General features: G+C 37.4%; 1 protein-coding gene across 2 annotated transcripts; it reads right to left on the bottom strand.

The window, feature by feature from the left end:
- On the bottom strand, positions 1 to 3,359 carry LOC18010051 (probable serine/threonine-protein kinase At1g09600). Of its 2 annotated transcripts, XM_024160811.1 has the most exons (9): positions 3,190 to 3,359; positions 2,409 to 2,954; positions 2,046 to 2,330; positions 1,646 to 1,963; positions 1,327 to 1,557; positions 1,128 to 1,228; positions 929 to 1,034; positions 479 to 835; positions 210 to 401 (listed from the first exon to the last, which is right to left on the bottom strand). In XM_024160811.1, the coding sequence occupies exons 2-9, from the start codon at positions 2,874 to 2,876 to the stop codon at positions 210 to 212; spliced, it is 2,058 nt and encodes a 685-aa protein (XP_024016579.1). In that variant the 5' UTR covers positions 2,877 to 2,954; positions 3,190 to 3,359. The 2 variants fall into 2 exon arrangements, with proteins under 2 accessions (XP_006392368.1, XP_024016579.1); XM_006392306.2 differs by having other exon boundaries at positions 1 to 401; positions 2,409 to 3,359.
- Between the last annotated feature and the right edge of the window lie 16,910 nt (positions 3,360 to 20,269).

Below are 20,269 nucleotides of genomic sequence, written 5' to 3'. Positions count from 1 at the left end.
AACCGAGATTTTATTAGATTATTTAAATGAATCAATCAGATAAACGTTAGCAATTGACTATACAAGACAAGATCCTAAGTCCTAACCCCTTCTTCTTAACCATACAAGTCTTAACAAAAAAAAAGGCCGAGTAAGTATGGTAGAAGTGTTTGCTTTTATTTCACTTTCTCTAAAGAAATCTAAAACTTTAATAAGAAATCTCTCAAAAATCACCTTCCATTACTCGGAAGCAAGGCTCGGGCTTGTCTCTTATCGTCTCTCTTAGCTTTATCAGCTTGAGCTCGGCGTACAGCCAACAAGATCTGTCTTTCATGTTCTTTCAACATTTCATCCAAGTTTCCTTCTCCTTGAATCAACGGTCCTGAGTAATGAATCCTATCTCTCTTCTCACCATCATAACGCTGTCAACAGATTGTGATCAGCCACAAACATAAGAAGAACACGAACAACAACAATGCTAAACACGGTTTTTTCTTACCATTATAGATTCTTTGCTAGAGGATGAATGGTCATCTTTCCTCAAACCATTGGGTTTCTCAAGCAACCGTTGGGATAGATTGCAATTCCCTGAACCATCTTCAAGCCAGCGTTGATTCACTAACGCGTCTCTCACACTTCCAAACTGTGATCCATCTCTAGAAGGTGCTACTGAGTTCGAGAATCTTGACAATTGAGCTGCCCCACGTTGGACATAAGATCTTTGTGTTCTCAGTTGGCTTGATCCATTAGGATGATTGTCTCCCTTCAGTGGTTCAATCCGGAAGCCAGAGCCAGAATCTCTCTCAGGATTGAACTTCTCACTCACGCTTGTCTGGTTAGTCTCCCCTAGACGTTTCTTTAAAAGAAAGAACAAAAATTCAGAGCAATAAGATAGACGCATAGGCTTCTACAATACACATATGCATCTACTGACTCAGGAGATACATACCTGTATTGATGCCAGTAACTCGGCATTGGCACTTGGGGTCGGTACAGCTTTGGATTCTCTTGAGAATCGTTTCGGTTCGTTCTGTTTACTGCTCGTACCTTTCCTTCTGCTCATGACACATAAGTGTTACTGAGAGGATACTAAGACAAAGCTTGAGAATGGTGAAACAAGTAATACTCTTCCAGCAAAAGAATCTTACCGTCTAGCTTCCTCTTCACGAAGCTTGACATCAAATTCTTTCCTTGGCTGATATCTTGGTAAACTTGATGGCTCGCTTGGAAAAGGTTTTGTCGTAAAGAACTGAAAAAAGTAAGAACAATATACATGTCTAAGCTACAATGATACTGATTTGCAATCCTCAGTATAGGTGGAAAAAGTATCGAAGTTCATTGGCTAACCTCACTTTGGAGGGCAGAAGAAGTGGTTCCACGTGCTTCTGGTTCTACAGCTAGAAGAACATCAAGGAGAGCCAAAGCTGTAGGAGGAAGAAGATCCTTAAATGAATCAGCTAAACATCGCTTATACTGATGCTGAGGTTTAAATATAGTTGCATGTCGCAATCTTGATCTTCTCCAATACTCCTCAGAAGGTGATCCACAGAGTTTAAAGATCTTGTGCATTTGTTCTACCTATTCAATACAAGAAACAAAAGACCACTATAAATATTTCACTTCCTGCATTAAAATAAAACATCTAACATATCGGCGTAAACAAAACCTCGGTTCTTCCAGGGAGAAGAGGCTTTCCAGTGAAGAGTTCAGCAAGTATGCAACCTGTGCTCCATAGATCAACCGTAACTCCATAGTTTGTTGACCCGAGAAGAAGTTCAGGTGGGCGGTACCACAACGTCACAACACGGCTAGTTAGAGGCTCCTTTCGTTGGCCCCGGTAAAAGTTAGAAAGACCAAAATCAGCAATTTTGAGATTATTGTTACGGTCGAGCAGAAGATTCGATCCCTTGATGTCACGGTGCAACACACCGCAGCTATGGCAATGTTCTAACCCAAGCAGCAATTGCTTCATGTAGCATTTAATCTACCGAAAGCATATCAGATGTTAAAAAAACTAATTAATAACAATCACTCACAATTTACTATACAAACACACTTTGTTTTACCTGTGCCTGAGAGAACTTAATCCCAGGTGTTGAAGAAAGGCCTGAGAGATCATGGTCCATATATTCAAATACAAGATACATACTTCCTGAAGCCCTTGAAATGATTAGCCCTTCGAGTTTCATAACGTTTGGATGGTTAAGCTTACGGAGGATGATGATTTCTCTCGCCATGAACCGCACACTCTCAGGATCCATGTTAGCAAACCGGACCTTCTTTAGTGCAACGATTCGGTTTGTTTCGAGATCACGGGCTCTGTACACATTACTATACGTCCCTTGCCCGATCTGCAATTGAAAACAAACAAAATCAGAACTTTAGCATCAATTTAAGATTCAAAAGCAGAGATTAAGAAGCCTTCTCACCATCTCCAACTTCTCGAATGAATCTGCACTACGAGGAATCCATCCATTGAGAGCTTCACCAGCAACTGAAACCAACCAAGAAGGCCAACCAGCAATAACCTTAGCTGTTCTGTCTCCATTCCTAACACTACCAATTCTACTCATTCTAGGTTGCAATGGTCCTACATTATCAAGTAACTCCACAGTGGTTTCTTTTTGAGACACTGATTCAGAAGATTTGATCTCAAAGTTCTCCTTTTTCTCCTCCTCATCGTCATCGGAGAAGATATTCTTGGTATCACTGGGTATTAACCTCAATGTAGCTTCGTTTCCATTAACGCTTGTTTCCTCTGGATCTACACTGTCGTTATTTCTCGAGGAAGAAGCTTGTTTCTTGGAGGTTTTAAGGTTGTCTTTTGCGATACTCACATGGCTAGTCTCGATGTAATCATCATTAGTTCTTACTCCTTTTGAGCAAATGCACCCCATTTTTCGTACGATTTGAATCTTCTTCTTCCTTCTTCTTCGTCAGGAACTAAAACTTAAACTCGCCATCAGCATCCAGAACTAAAGGGGCAATACAGTAGTAAAAATTCAAGCTTTTTTCGAATCGACAATGCAATTTAAAAACGGATTGGAAATTTCTATGAATCTAGCTAGAAACAAAGGTATAAGTAGGGAAATTTATTGATTCCCGAAACCAATTATGGAGAATACATAAAACCCAGATCCTAAGATCAACCTCAAAGAGAAAAACCTAGAAGAAGAAGAAAAAGTGAGATCTTTTAGATTTTGAGATCACCATTGTTGATTCCGAAACTCTGGGTCTTCATATACTTTTAAGAATTTTTACAAAAGTCGATATCAGAGAGAATCAAAGGTAAGACTTGGCCAGTAAAGAGGAAAAAGCGAGGAGAGAGAGAGAAAAAAGGAAGAAAGGTTGTAGAATTTTTTGTAGAAGAGAGATTTTCGGATCTGTGTTGTTCATAGCTGGGAAAATGAAAAGAAATTGGTTAAGGTTTTCAAAATTGTGAAAAGGAAACAAGAAAAGGAAAATTGATGAAGAAACAAAGACAAACAAGGAAACACAAGAAAAAAAAGAAGAAAATGTCAAAGTCAGAGAGGATCTTAAAATGTTAAATTATCGGAGCTAATTAGTAAGATACTTTGATGAATATACTTCTATTTTTTTATTTGAAATAGAGTTTTTTTTGTCGTCTTTTGTTGTTGTACTCAATTAGAGTTAAATTTTGCTCTCATATATTATTGTATTTTTCATTCCGAATAATATTTTTGAAACAGATTCTATTTCTACTTTATTAGTAATACATTTTATCATCATATATAGTAAATGCAAATGCAAAGTAAAAATTTAGTTTTAAGTTCTCTCATTCAATCTTATAGTAGTTAATTATCCTTTACCCCTCCTAAAATTTATTTAAATTAAATTTTATAAAAAAAAATTAAAAATCGAAAATCATCATATATAATTATGTTACTCCATAATTTTTTAAGTAAATCTTACTTAATAGATACTTAATATTGTTTTATTTTTTTAAAATAATATTTATATGAATTATAAAAAATATTAAAAATTGAAAATCATCATATAGTTATGTTACTCCATTAATCTTTACGTAAGTCTTGATAAATATACTTAGATATTGTTTTTAATAAAAAAATATATACAAATTATCTGATTTGCTTAAATCTTAAAGATTTTTCAACCAATTTTTTTCCTTCACTTGCACGGTTGTAATGTTTGGTGATCATGTAAGCTATATATTTCGTGTGTTTTACATTAATGATCTTGTGACTTCTTAAAAAAATAGTTTTTCTGCTGTTTAATTTTCTATTCGGTTGTTATTTTTGCTTTATATTCGTTTCTGTTAGCTCATGTAGATCTATATTTTTTTATATATGTTAGGTGATACTTTCACTACAAGAAAGATCGGGTTTTACGTCGGCATATATCGACGTAAAATCGACGTAAAACAGCATTTACGTCGAATTAACGACGAAAAAAAATTCGTCGTAAAACGATCGTCGTAAAACCAAAATCGTCGTAAAATCGTCGTAAAATTACCAACTCCGGAAAATCGTCGTAAAATCGTCGGAAACTATTCGTCGTAAATGCGACGTAAAATTTCCAACGGAAGTACAACGAAAGAACTCCAACATAAAAACGACGTAAAATCGATGTAAAATTACATCGATTTAACAACGATTAGGAGACGAACAATTTCAATTAAGGGAAACTAATTTTTTAATTGTCGATGTTAAATCGTCGTAAATTTTCGACGTAAATTCGACGTAAACTTATTCGACGTAAATTCGTCGTTAAATATTCGACGTTAGATCGACGTAAATTTACGACGAATTTACGTCGATTTATAAATTAAATATTTAATTCGATTTTAATTTAATTAATGAATTTTGAAAATAATAAAAAATTAAAAATAGAAAAAAACAATTTAAATTCAAAAATAATTTATAAAAAAAAAAAAATTTAATACAAATTGTTTTTTACAAAAAAACCTAATCTACAATGTGATTTCGTAATCGTCGAGGTTCAGATCGACGTCACGAGGAGGCTCTCCGTCTTGGCCGCCCGTCGCTGCTGGACCGTCGTTTCCCGTCTGCACTACCGGAGCCGAAGACTGACCCTGCGTCTGCTGGTCCGATGGTCCAGTACCGGAAGTACCACCGGTCTCAAAGACCCCTCGTGCTCGCTGTTGCCTCGCTCGGATTGCGGTGGCCAACTGCGGAACCGCTTCCGCAATGATGTCGAAGAGACCGTGCATCTCGGTGAGCTCCTGCTTCTGGGCCACTTGCTCATGCCTGAGAGTGGTGATCTCAGCATTGGCCGTAGCAAGCTCCTGGCGAAGCTGACTCGGATCCTCCTGCGTGCGGAATCCGGAAGCCGAGGCGGCAGGACAGTCTCTAATAGAGCCCATCCCTAAGGTTCGGCCCTTCTTCTTCGGAGCAACCTACAAAAAGAAAATAAAAACGTTAATGATTTATTAAGTAATAAATATAATAAATTTTTAAAAAAATTGAAATAGATCATACCTCCTCGAAAATCTGGTCTTGCTCAGCGACGGTCAACGGTACTTGGATAGTACCGTCAGGTGTGGCCTGGGTCTCCCGCTCGGCGATCCGCTGCATAGCGGCATTGTAGATCTCCTCGGACCGAGCGTCGACAAAGGTCCCGTCCCTCTTCCGGTGAGTGGTCTCGAAGAGCTTCGTCATTGGAGGTAGTTCTCCTCCGTTCTCCTCGGCCTACGAATTAGTAAACATTAGTGAAAAATATTTAATAAATTATAGCAATAAATAAAATTAAATTAAAATAATAATTACTTACCATCATGAGACGTCTTCCCGCAAAAGATATTTGGCCAGAAGTGTGCGGGGTCACTAACTTCTCACCAGTCACCGGATCGACCCGGTTTCGGACGGCCGAACACTTAGCAGCGGTGGTTTGGGCATGCGGGTCCAGCCAGTACGCCTTCAACCAATAAGAGCCCGGTTCCGCTTTTCCGGGAACCAGACGTCGTAAAGCCCCCCGTCCCGGTAGGGCTAGTAAATCCTCAACCGTAAACTGGGCATACGGATGAGGAGGAGCGGGTACCGGTTCGGCAGCCGGCGGTGGAGGTGGTGGTGGAGGCGATGGTGGAGGCGGTGGTGGAGACGGCTCCGCGGTATTCGGAACCTGGGAGGCTCCAGAAGATGAAGGGACATCGGTCCCGGTGTTTCCCGAGGCAGACGCCCGGGAAGAGTGTCCATCCGCCATGAAATTGATGTAATGCGTCCTCCGTCGAGTCATCGTCTGCAAAACCGATAAAATTTTATTTTTCAAATTAATTACAATTAATTTTTAATACGATCCTAAATCTAAGAAATTCCGATCCTAAATCTAACAAATTCCAAGCCTAAACTAATTCCCGACCTAAACCGTTTGAATTTCTAAACTATTTAATAATAAAATAATTTAAAGTAATTAAAAAAAAATAATTACCTTTTTTTTGCGTCAAAAAGAGGAGGAATGCAAGAGAGGACGAAGCAGAGAGAGAGGAAGGAGAGATAAGCGACGAAATGAGGAAGGGGTGAGGTCCTATATATAGAATTTATATTCGTCGTAAATTCGACGTAATAGTTACGACGAATTTACGACGAATCCGTCGTAAATTCGTCGCAAAGGTCCCACCGTATAACAAAGCGAATAAGACAAACACACGTGGCTGTATCTGCGCTTTGCGACGATTTTACGATGATCCGTGTTATTCGTCGTAAATTCGTCGTAACATTACGACGATTTACGACGAATCGTATTATTCGTCGTAAAATCGTCGTAACTATAATCATAAAAATTTAAGACGGCTGTGTATCCACAAATCGTCGTAAATTCGTCGTAATATTACGACGAATTTACGACGAATTATACCAAAACTGATGAAATTCAAAAATTGAAACATCCATAAGGACATACAAGCATGTCTATTCATGATAAATGTGGTGTGTATAACTTTCTAGCATGTTTACATAACTTAATAAAGAATTTAGTAAGATGTAAGACAAAACCATACATCTTGTGTATGTCAAATTTGAAATTTTTTTTTTTTGTTAGAAAGTGTTTTACTATGGGATGTAAGACATTTCATTCTCTTCATCAAAATCCCCCTAAACCCAGAAAAGATAGATTATAAGATTTAGGGGTTACATTTCGTCGTAATCTCGATGGTATATTACGACGGATTTACGACGTTAACACACATTCGTCGTATCTCGATGGTACATTACGACGGATTTACGACGTTAACACCCATTCGTCGTAAATTCGTCGTAATAAAACCACATTTCTACAAGATTCTGAACCTTATACTACAGACCCTTATATAATACATCAGTATACTTAGGAAAATAAACCCAAAAACCATTCTGTAAGTTGGGAAAGCTAAACCCTATAGGGTTTAGGGTTTGCATTTTACGACGAATTTACGACGAATTCCAAAAAAATCGTCGTAAATTCGTCGTAAAAGTCAACATATGTCCAAGTCAACACTTTAACAAATTTTCATCAACATTTAATTAGTTTTCATTAATTGGCTTTAATTAATGTTACATTGAAACGTTCAAAGCATGAACATATTTAATTAGTCTTCATCAACATTTTCCTCGGTGTCCTCATCATCATTGTCATCATCATCACTGCTTGTTTGAAATTCGTCAACACCTTCTTCAGTTTCGTCCCCATGTAGATCTTCAACTTGTCGATTACGTGGATCAATTAAAAGAACATTTTCTTCAACATCCGGTGCTGTAATGTCGACACAATCATCTTGTTGCATTGGCGGGAGATCTACACCATCAATTATACCCCTTGGAGCAACTTTGACAACCACCAGCCATGAAATTCCCGTATTCCGAACTCGAGGATATGGAACAAAGGTGACTTGTTCTGCTTGAGATGCAAGTATAAAAGGCTCGAACTTATTGTATCGCCGAGATGCGTTTACATCTACCACTCCGAATTTGTTAATTCGCACTCCACGACCTACCGTAGGATCAAACCAATCACATTTGAATAGAACAGTTTTCATTCTGACTAATCCGGGGTATTCCACTTCAATTATCTCTTTGATGATCCCATAAAAGTCTACTTCACCTCGTACACAAACTCCATAGTTTGTAGTTGCCCGTTGAGTGCCATGACTATAAGTATGAAAAACATAGCCACGTGTGAAATACATAGCTGCAGTAGTTATCTTCGAAATAGGACCTAGGAGCAACTCATGAAACCATACTGCATATGTCATGTCATCATGCTCGACTTGACCTTTTAACCACAATGCATAATGTTGGTCTTTTCGCTTGTTAATTTCATCTTCTGAAACACCGTCAATGCATTCTCGGACTTGACTGACGAAAGTGCTGAAATTTTAAAACATTGTTAAGGACATTTCGTCTGTTCAATCAAATTTTAATAATACATGGTTATAATTATGTACCTCTCGTAAGGTGCCAATTCCTCGCAATTCAGAAGTATATATGTATGTGCGCTGTGGGAGTCTTGTTCGTTTGACCAACAAGTTTCTTTTAGTTTCCCACTTAGACGTCCAATTGGTGAGAATATATCAGGCACACCTTCTACTGCGTAACTTTGTCCTACACCCCCATCGTCATAACGTCTTGGAGCCCGTTTGCGTGTACGAACCTTTGGAGCAAAGTAATAAGACGTGAAATGAGAAGTCTCTTCTGTCAGACTTCCCGCCACGATAGACCCTTCAACTTTTGCTAAGTTTTTGGCCTTACCCTTCAAATGCTTCATAAATCGTTCAAACGGATACATCCACCTAAACTGAACAGGTCCTCCTAAATCTGCTTCATGAGGGAGGTGTATAGGTAAATGTTCCATAACATCGAAGAAAGCAGGTGGGAATATTTTCTCTAAATTGCACAACAATATTGGAATATTTGTAGACAGTTGTGCAACTACATCTTCTGATAATGTCCTTGTACTTAGATCACGGAAGAAAGCTCCAATGCCTCCTAGTGCCTCATGGACATGTCCCGGTAGGAGTTCAGCAAACGCAAAAGGAAGTAACCGTTGCATAAACACATGACAATCATGACTTTTCATCCCTGAAAACTTTTGTCCTTTATCCACAGATTTAGCCAGATTAGATACATATCCATCAGGAAATTTCACGGCTGATGATACCCAATTAAACAATGCTGTTTTTTGTTCAGCACCCAACCGAAATACAGGAACAGGTGCTTTCCCATTACTCACCATATGCAACTCAATTCTGTTACATATATCAGGTAAGTCCATCCGTGATTTAACGCTGTCTTTGGTTCTTCCTTGGACGTTCAAAACAGTATGCATGATGTTATCGAAAAAATTCTTCTCAATGTGCATAACATCAAGATTGTGTCTAAGCAAATGATCTTTCCAGTAAGGCAGATCCCAAAATATACTTTTCTTGTGCCAATTGTGATGAACCCCATATCCGTCAGGCATATTCGCAGGAGTGTGCCAATTTCCTCCAAGGGGGACCGTTTCAAGTCCACCCCAATGATCTATTTGCGCTTCAAGCTCTACTCCAGTTAGGTACACTGGTGGAGGGAGACGAACCAATTTGTTCTTTATAAACAAACGCCTGTTTCTTCTATATTGATGGTTTGGTGGTAAAAACCGACGGTGGCAATCAAACCAACAGGTTTTCCTACCATGTTTAAGCTGAAATGCATCAGTCCTATGAAGACAATAAGGACATGATAACCTCCCATGCGTTGTCCAACCTGATAGCATTCCGTATGCCGGGAAATCGCTTATTGTCCACATAAGCACCGCTCGCATCGTAAAATTTTTACCACTCGAACAGTCATATGTTCGTACTCCAACATGCCACAACTGGTTAACTCATGTATGAGTGGTTGCAAAAACACATCAAGGGCCCGCTTCGGGTGATTTGGACCAGGGACTAATATACTTAGAAACAAAAACTCTCTTTGCATGCACATATCTGGAGGAAGGTTATATGGCGTAAGAATCACAGGCCATAATGAATATTGCCTACCAGACATACCAAATGGACTAAACCCGTCAGTGCAAAGACCAAGATAAACATTTCGCTTAGACCTAGCAAAGTCTGGATGTACGGTGTTAAAATGTTTCCAAGATTTCCCGTCAGACGGGTGAGTCATTTTGCCATCTGTTTGTGAATGTTCCGCATGCCATCTCATCGACGCAGCTGTCCGTTCGGATTGATATAGTCTTTTTAACCTATCAGTGATAGGAAGATACCACATTCGTTGGTAAGGAATCTTCTTACGCCCAGCAATTTGCGGTCTATATCTTGGCTTTTGGCAGAAACGACATTCTTCAAGCTTCTCATCATCTCTCCAAAAAAGCATACAATTATCAACACAAACATCAATCATCTCAGAAGGCAATCCAAGACTAAAAACCAGCTTCTGAATTTCATAATACGTTTCAGCAGCCAAATTATCATCTGGCAAATACTCTTTAATAAGATCTGCCCAATCGTTCATGCAAACTTCAGATAGATTGTGATCAGTTTTTATTGTCATCATCCGAGTTGCCAATGATAATTTTGATAAACCTTCCCTACATCCCTCGTACAGAGGCTGTTTTGCTGCGTTTAACATATCATAAAAGCGTTTCGCATCTGCATTGGGCTCCTCAACAGTATCAGCATGTGTTTCATGAAATGCATCAGTAATCATTTCATGCATCCTATCATGATCTTCACCCTGAACTTGACTACTTTGATAATCATTGGACGCTTCAAAATCCACATGTTCTTGATGATTACTACTACTCCGTGCAGCCATCTGACCACTACTTTGACCATATCCCTCTCCATGCTGATACCAAATAAAGTATTGGGGCATGAACCCTCTATTCAATAAATGCTGCCAGACAGTGTCAATAAGAATATGTTTCCTATTTTTGCATTTCACACAAGGACAATACATTTTGCCGCTTTCAATTACAGTTTCCAGAAGGCCGGCTTGGTACATGAATATTTCCAATCCGTTTTTGAAGTCTTCAGTCAACGACCCATCACCATTTTTGGGCGTATACATCCACTTTCGTAGATCGTATATAGACATTTCAAAAACAAATATTTGACTTTTTGTTTCTGAAATTTGATATAAATTTCAACTACTAAAAATTTTACTTAAACATTCAAAGACTCAAAAAATTTGTGTCTTTATATGTTTTTTTGGTTGATGGAATAATGAGAGAAGAAAGGGTATATATAGAATTTTTTGTTTGGTTACCAACATATTACCATTGCATATTTACATCAAATTTACGTCGAAATAAAATTTACATCACATTTACATCGATTTTACGTCAACTACAAGATAGAGGACAATTCGTCGTATTATCGATGTAAATATTACGACAAGATTACGACGAAATAAAATTCGTTCTTTATTCGTCGTAATATCGTCGTAACATTACGACGATTTTACGAGGGTTATTTTTTACGTCGAATTTACGACGAAATTTTCTATCGTCGTAAATACGACGTAATGTCGTCGTAAATTTACGACGACTAGGAATCGTCGTAAATAATTCGACGGAAAAGCCCCTCTTTCTTGTAGTGTTTGTGTCTTCCCTTTTGTAACTTTTAGAAATATATTTCGTTCTGATTTATATTAGAAGTTAGATTCTATTTATATTTTATAAATTCTTCTTATTAATAATAGCGTTTGATGTTTTTTCCTGTTTAGGAAGTGGTGTTTTAGCCGGAATTTCTTGATCGTTGATTGTTTAGTTTTACTGCTATACCGAAGGGTAACATTTTATTTTATTTTTTTGTGCTTTAGGTTTAGATTTGTGATCTTTTTTTTTATTATCTATCATATTTATGTTTTATATATTAGCCAGTTTTGGTGAATTTTTTTTTCTCTTTTATTAGTTGGGGCTGAGTCGAGCCTTCTTTTGATTATTGATTCTTATCTGTTTTAATTTTTGATTGCTTTTGTTTTTTCTTTCTTAGGTGCTCGCGTTTTATTGTTTAATCTCGCGATGCCACAGATTTCATTTGCTGGTGATGAAGATCGAGATTATGATCATGAACCTAACCAGTTCTTGGAGTCAGTTATGACCGTTTTATATGTTTTAAAAAATTATTACAAAAATATCATGTATTCTGTTTTGTGGTGTAGGATCTTGGTGACGGTTCAGAATGGTCTATAGGACATACGGTGTTGAAATCCCTCATGGCAATAAAATGTGAGTTCACCTGGTTCTTGTGAAGGTTGCCAAGCTGATTGAACTTTTGGGAAGGTACATGGAACTTTAAAGAACACGTACAAAAATACAGGTTTAATCATCTGATTGTGGATTATTACTTGATCTGATGAATCCTAAATTTATAACCGTTCAAAAGAAGCTTTGGTGAACGAGGTGCAGAACATGGTGGTCCGTATTTTATCCAAGACCCCACCCGCCGCTGCCGAGAACAAAAGAAAACAAGCTAACAAGGAGTTTAGTTCCAGCACAAATGTTAGTCCACTTGGCATTTTTTTACTCTCAAAGTTAGTTCTATTGATAATAATGATGATACATGAACAAAATTACTATTTTTTATTCGAACATCACTTTATTTGAATGGATTTTGTGTGTTTTTGTCTCTTATGTCGAGTGTTGGGATATATTTTTGATATTGGTTTCTGGTTTTTTTATTTTATTTATGGGTAAAGATAGATGAAAAAAGAAAAAAAAGAAGGTAACTATTTGTACTTTGATTTTTTGCACGTTTCTCCAACTGAAATCTTTTCCGTGTGGAGTGCTTTCATCTCTTGTGTTTCCAGTTGAGCTTGAACTGTTAATTATAAAATATTGTTTTGGATCAGAGTAAAGCTTTTCTTGCTTAAGTTTCACAAAAGATGTAAAATTTATGTTCAAGTAGCTAAAACTCTAGGTTTTCTTAAGTTTGTATGTTGGAAGGATTCAATTCCATCTAATTTTGTCTTTTCTTCATTTTTTAAAATTATTTAATAGGGTAACAAATAAATATTCTAACACAACAATGAGGAAGAAATTGATGATAAATAACATACAAAAATCTGCAAATCTTGGGACCATGAAATTCTCACAACCCTTCTGTGGAGACTCCATTTTACTTAAATTCTTATTTTGATATTTGCTTTAATTTTTGATATTTTTGTTAAATTATTAGCGTAATTAAGAAATTTTGAGAATTTCTTTTTTGGTATATATGTTTAAGCTCTTTTTTAAAGTTGATTACCCATAAACAGTTTTGATTGTTCAAAAAGGAGCAAGCTACAAAAGTTAATGCAGTTTTCTCATCTAACACACTTTTCAGAAGAGTTTTAAGTTTGAAATGTGTATTTATCTTTTTTTCTCAGCCTCAAAAGATATAGAGTCATAAAAAGTATGCAGAGTATATAATATGAAAAAAATATCAGAAGGAGAAGAAGAATAAATCGTAAAAACAAAGAAGAAGAAGACGAAGAAAACGAAGGTTCTGAATAATAAAAAAAGATGCGAATAATAAATTGGAATAAGAAATATGGGCGGAAGAAGAATAAGAAAAAAACGATAAAGAAGAAAAACATAAATAAATAATGAAGAGGAAAAAATAGGAAACGAAAAGCTAGAATTTATCTTAATTAAATTAGTTTGTGGATTATTCAGTATTTTTTTTAAGTAATTAATTTTGGGTTGTGTTTACTTTTTTTAGTTAATTTTATTTTGATTTTTATGTCTTAAATAATTGTTTTATTTTTTTTCAATTTATAGCATAAAACTTTATTTTTTGATTTTAAAACACTTCGGCCCGCGCAAATCGCGGGCTAAACACCTAGTTTCTAAAATTTACAAAATGATTTCATTTGTTTTTATTTCTTTTTACAAAATATTATACATTATGACTCTAAACATAATTGTTTAGGAGATTTTTGGTTCTTTTATAAAAGTAAGTCTCCTACAAAGCAGAAAAATATGTGAAAAATAGAAAAATATGATGAGAATGTGGTTTTCGAAAGCTCTCCGACGTTCAAGTCAGAAAACAATAAAGAAAAACCACTAAGTGACAAATCGGAGAGCTGAAAGAGATCAAAAAATGTGTGAAGGAAAGTGGACGAAGCGTTCCAAAGAAGGGCGGAATCGATTTGGACCTTTAGTGATGATGGGCTTTTTGAAATTAAAAAAAAAAGAAAAAAAAGAGTTTGTTGATGGAAAAGCTCCACGGTTTTAGAAGTTTTAGATAGCTAAAGAAAAAATGTCCCTCTTCTTCGATGGAAGGGATAAAATATTTATAAGAATTTATCTGATCTGAATTAGTATACCGGGTCGTTCTACGTATAATGAATTGGGTGGGTCGGTCCACGACCCGACTTGATTGAGTTTGAATATTGTGTGTTGCGGCATACTTCTGATAGTGTCACCAACTTTTCTTAGCATGTTCTGCCTGCTATGAGACCGCTCCTTAGCGTTTCTCTTTTGACTTCAGTGTACGGGTTGGGTCGGCGGTTCAGACGCAGTATGGCTCTCGCTGAACCTCTGTTTTTCCCTTTGGTTCCTACAAAATGTCGCTGTCGCCTGACACGTTTAAGAAAGATACATTAATTGCAATATCACGGGTTTGTAAGGGTATGGGCAATCAAATTAGACTAATACATATTCTTATTGTCGAATGAAGGAAAATTTGAACAGTATTTTCTGCTTATAGACTTACTCATACATGGCCTGGATCCATTGATACTGGGACCGGGCTGCCGGGGTCTCTTGGATGGATGACTCAGCTCTCCGGATACCTGTACGGACCACACTGATACGTGCTAGGGTTAGCGGGTTACAAAATAAGTTTTAAATTTATAAAACCCTAGTATTCTGCAAGTGCACAGTCATGCGATGTAGTATTTAGGGTGTCGATCCACATGGAGGTTGTTTAATCTGCAAAAATTTTAAACTGTGATAGTAAGCGAATTAGTAAAATCAGGAGGGTTTTGTAAGTTTTGGTTTTTACGGGAAAAGAAAAGGTAAAATAAAACTAAGAAAAACACTAAACCTAATCGATATGGGACTAATATGCAAAAAAGTTGAGTTGCTAAGGAAAATGTAATAGATGCTCGATACAAACTAGGGTTCTAAACTCATAGGGGTCAATGCAGATTTCTCTTGGTTATCCTAATCGATATCTAAGTATCTTTCGACTAGTTTCAGGTAGTTTGTCTTTATATATTCCTAGTATCTGCATGGAATTAGAATAGGCACTAATATGGCTAACAACCTTTTGTCACCTTAACCAATTAATCACTTAAACTCGACAAGTAGCTTTCGTCTCTTACCACGAGTAAGATCATGCATTAACTGAGCTGAATTCGTTTTTGCTCACATATTCTTTATAGGTAGCTTTCGTCTCCTACATCGACTATGTTCTTCTAAAGCTATGTATGACACACTCTCGTGGCTCTGATACATCCTAGGTTTGGAGATTAGTTCATGACTCTAACCTCATGCATTAAATTCAACTTAGAAGAGATGAGATCTAGAATATGGTTGAGCAAAACTAGTGATCCTAATCGAACATATAGATCCCTTCGATGGATCCTTAAAAATTTAACTACTAAACTACTCTAACATGATGCAGGAAAAGATAAACATAAACGAAAGATCCATAAACTGAAATAGAAAAGATAGATAGATAAAAATAAGATAAGTCAAAGGTTTAAGGGAAGAATCCATCTCTCCTTCGCCCAAACGCTAAGAAAAAAAAGTTTAATAGCTCAAAAAATCATTACAGGAGCACACACCTGAATTAGGGCTACTAAAAAATGTATTTATAGGTCCTAAAGTCTTCTAGGTCTTCTTTAGGGCTTCTCTGAAGAGAAATGACGAAATGGGCTTAATGTTGGGCGTAAGGGTTGAGTTATGATGTACCGCTGGTGAGAAGTGTGGGGCACGACCAGAAGGTGATTTGCCGCGGGTCAGCTGAAGTTCTGGCTAGTTGACGGGACAACTTGATCTTCATGTATCTTTTGAATGAACCGTTGGATTGTCTTGAAGTAAAGTGCTTTGGAAATTCAGCTGAGTCCTTTTGAATGTCTCTAAATTTGAGCTGGTTCAGACGGTGAGAAGGTCTTCATTTGAGACTGAACTTCTGACGGTTTGACTCTGAGCTAAAAATTGGGATTTTCTCTATTTTGTCATATTTTTCCCTAAGTTTCCTGAAAAGAATCTTGAACTACAAATAAAGAAAACTGTAGTAAAAACTCTTAAAAGTACTTAAAATCTTTGAAAAGGCATTTGAAATTAATAGTGAAAATGTGTAAAAATATGGTGTTATTACACACTTCCTTATATTCCGACCCTTCTGGATACCCGAGCTTAGGTTTAGGACATAGAGAAAGCGATATCTCCTCCTCCTGACCACTCAGTTTCCGACATCCTTTTTCCTGACAGCATGACCTGCATTGTCAGATGCGAGGAACCCGGGAACATGTGGCCTATCGTGCCAGATCTTCCGAATTCAAATGGATTCGAAGCCCGGTGCTATATGCTTAGGTCGTATTGGACCATAAGCCCAATAGAATCCTAATTTGGCCCAGGGGGCCGTACCTGCAAAAAATCTATGGACGCCACGTACAAGCACGTAATTCGTCCATGTAGGAAGGATCAAATTTATCCCCAACAATTTTCCCTCCACTTCACGGATTAGCAAAGCTAGCCCGTGATGTGGAAGTTATCCTTGCTGGGAACAGATGCTTTCTGATAACAACGTATTTTTGCTCATTTTCACTATTGATTTCAAATGCTTTTCCAAAGGTTTTAATCAGTTTTAGGAGTTTTTATTACTGTTTTTCTATATTTGTAGTTTCAAAACTTTTTTCAGGAAATTTAGGGAAAACATGACAAAATAGAGGAAATCCACATTTTAAGCTCAGAGTCAAACCGTCATAAGTTCAGTCTTAAATGAAGACCTTTTCACCGTCTGATCCAGCTCAAATTTGGAGACAATCAAGAGGATTCATCTGACTTTCCATAGAACTTTACTTCAGGACAATCAAACAGTGCAATCAAAAGTTATATGAAGATCAAGTTGTCCTGTTAACCAGTCCGAAGTTCATCTGACATGCGATAAAACACCTTATGGCCGCACCCCACACTTCTCACCCGCGGTGAACCATTTTCACCAGTTCCGGAAGACTCTCACCTGCGGTGCAACATAACTCGGCCCCAAGACCCAACAGCAAACCCATTTCATCATTTCTCTTTGCAGAATCCCTAAAGAAGACCTAGAAGACCTTAGGAACTATAATTATATTTTTTAGCAGCCTAATCGGGTGTGTGCTCCTGTAATGAGTTTTTGAGCCACCAAACTTTGTTTCTTAGGGTTAGGCGAATGAGAGAAGGATTATTCCCTTGAACCTTTGACCTATCTCCTTCTTTTCTTTTTATCTATCAATTCTATTTTAAGCATCTTTCATACTTGTTTATCTTTTCATGCATCATGTTAGAGTATTTTAGTAGTTTAGTTTCAAAAACCCATTGAAGGGACATATATGTTCGATAGGGATTGCTAGTTTTTCTCAACCATATTCTAGATCTCATATCTTGTAAGTTGAGTCTAATGCATGAGATTAGAGTCATGATCTAATTTCTGAACCATTGATCAAAGCCACGAGAGTGATGTATCAGATTGCCGGAAATAGCTTTGGAAGAACATAGTCTCTGTAGGAGGCGAAAGATACCTATGGAGAAGATGTTAGCAAAAACAAATTCCATTAGTAATGCATGATCTTACTCGCGGCAAGAGACGAAAGCTACTTGTCGAGTTTAAGTGATTAGTTGGTTAAGAAGACGAGAGTTGGTTAGCCATATAAGTGCCTATTCTAGTACCTGGAACCAGATTAAGATATTCTACCTAATACTAGCCGGAAGATACTTAGATATTGATTAGGGTAAACAAGGAAAGTTTGTGTCGTCCCCTATGAGTTTAGAACCCTAGTTTGAATCGAGCATCGCGTAGATTGTCATTAGCAACTCAACCTTATTTCATTTTTAATATTTAGTCGATTTAGTTTAGCATTAGGTCTAGTTTTATTTTGTCTTTACTTTTCCCGTAAAAGCCCAAAACCAAACAAAACCCCATTGAGTTTATTATTTCGCCTAATTATCCCAGATTGAAGTTTTTTGCAGATTAGACATCCTCCCTATATATTGACACCCAAAGTACTACACCGCACGATAGTGCACTTTGCAGTATTTTAGGGTTTTATAAATTTAAAACTTATTTGCGATCACTTTTCCCCCTCATTAGTCGTACCAGACTAGACATCCTGCATGAAGTGCGTAACATTTTTTCGATGAAGGACACGTTGCATGATTCACCCTTAGACCTGAGGTGCGAGACACCTTATCAATGAAGGACACAATGCCTATGTCATCCGCCATGGGCAGCATGACCCAGGACCAAGAGCTCGAATAAAGGACACGTTCCTTGAGTCAGACACTGATAACACCGTATTTTGACCACTTTTATGGATCGTTTTGAAATACTTTTTCTATGTTTTTAATTGCTTTTAAGTACTTTTATTACGTTTTTCTAGTATTTGTAGTTCCAAGACTTTTTTCAGGTAACTTAGGGAAAAGCTTAACAAAATGGATAGAAGACCAGATTTCAGCTCAGACTCAATCCGTCATAAGTTCACCCCCGATTGAAGACATTCTCACCGTTTGATCCACCTCAAATTTGGAGATCTTAAAGATGGAAGTATCAGCTTTCCAGCACACTTTACAGCTTGGCAATCCAACAGTTCAATCAAAAGATACGCGAGGAGCAAGATGTCTCGTAAACCAGCCAGCAAGCATTTCCACCCGCAGCCAACAGGCCATTCTCCACGGTCACAACTATCCCGACCGCGGCCAGCCACCCATTCCTCGCGGCCACGCACTTCCCGACCGCGGCCAGCTAACCCCGACTCCGAAAGCCCATTTCTGAAGCCCATATCATTTTCCCAGCCTTGATTCCAGAACCCTAGACCCCAGAGATGTCTTGAGCACTATAAATACGTGTTTTAGGAACCCTAATTTGTATCACCTCATATGCTCTTATTATTTTAGAATATTTTTTAAGTTTTAGGTCTTAGGGAGAGAGAGATCTATCTCTTGAACCCTTGTTTTTTCTTTTTCAATTTCGGTTTCTATACTACCTTTTAATACTATGTTTTTGATTTCGTTTATCATGTCTGAGTAGTTTTATTGTTGGGTCTAAGGGATTTTCGATGGGGATATATATGTTCGGTGAGGATTCCATTGGCCATTGAGCTGAATCTTAGAACTTTTTCTTCTGAATTCGTTTTTACTGCATGAGAGTAGCGTCATGAACTATAATCTGATCCAGATGCTTGGTGACACAAAAGTATTCATCCGGTGTCAGATCTAGTTTGGGAGAGTAAAACAAACATAGGAGTGGAAACCTATCTATGGGCGATTTGTGAATGCTGACGAGTCTTAAACATAATACACCTCTTCTGTTCCAGGGCCAGAGTGGAAACCTACTGGTCAGGGTTGAGAGAGATAGTTGTCTATGATCACGGCAATGGTGTATTCATACGTTCGTGACTCCAGTTCGAAAAGTTTAAGCTAAGATCTTATCAAATTTACTCTCTAGCAATGTTTTGAATCGTTCATACCTCTGAGAAAACTTCCCTGAACCTTAGCGCTTTCTTTCTTATAGCTTTACACCGATTTTCATTCAAGCTTTAGTCTAGTTTCTTTACTCTTTCAATCGATTTTTATTTAAGCAATTAGGTATAGCCGTTTTTCTCGTTTTTACTCGTTTTCGTGAAGTTTAGTTATCAGGTCATTTTAATTTCCGTATGTTCTTTTTAAGTTTCGTTTTTACGTTTTAAAGACACCACCAAAACCCTCGCAAAACTCGCCTGGTTCTAGACATCCTTACTTTATATTTTTTTCGAAAGATTTTGCAGGAAAGATCCTCCTTCCCTGTGGATTCGATCCCTAAGTACTACAATCGATCAGCTAAGCACTTGCGGCTATTGATTTCATTTAGGGTAAAACTTGACACCCTCACCATGACAAGCACATCAAGCTTTTGGCGCCGTTGCCAGGGAAGGCACGCGTTTTCTTTTCCGCAAAACCCTAAGAAAGGTTGGTAAATCGACTCTAAAACCCTTTTTTCTGCATATTTCCATTTTTCGGTTATTTTGTTTCCATTTCAGAAGATATGGATCCTATAAATCGAAATCCCTACTATGAGGGAGGTTTTTACAACACTCCTCAAGCCACCAGATGCAGAGAAGAACACCAAGCCCGAGATCTTAGCTACATGGATCGATATAGCCAG

Source organism: Eutrema salsugineum, unplaced genomic scaffold (genome assembly GCF_000478725.1).
Source record: "Eutrema salsugineum unplaced genomic scaffold, Eutsalg1_0 scaffold_8, whole genome shotgun sequence".
NCBI classification, from domain to species: Eukaryota; Viridiplantae; Streptophyta; class Magnoliopsida; order Brassicales; family Brassicaceae; genus Eutrema; species Eutrema salsugineum.
This window is presented reverse-complemented; position numbering and strand designations above follow the sequence as displayed.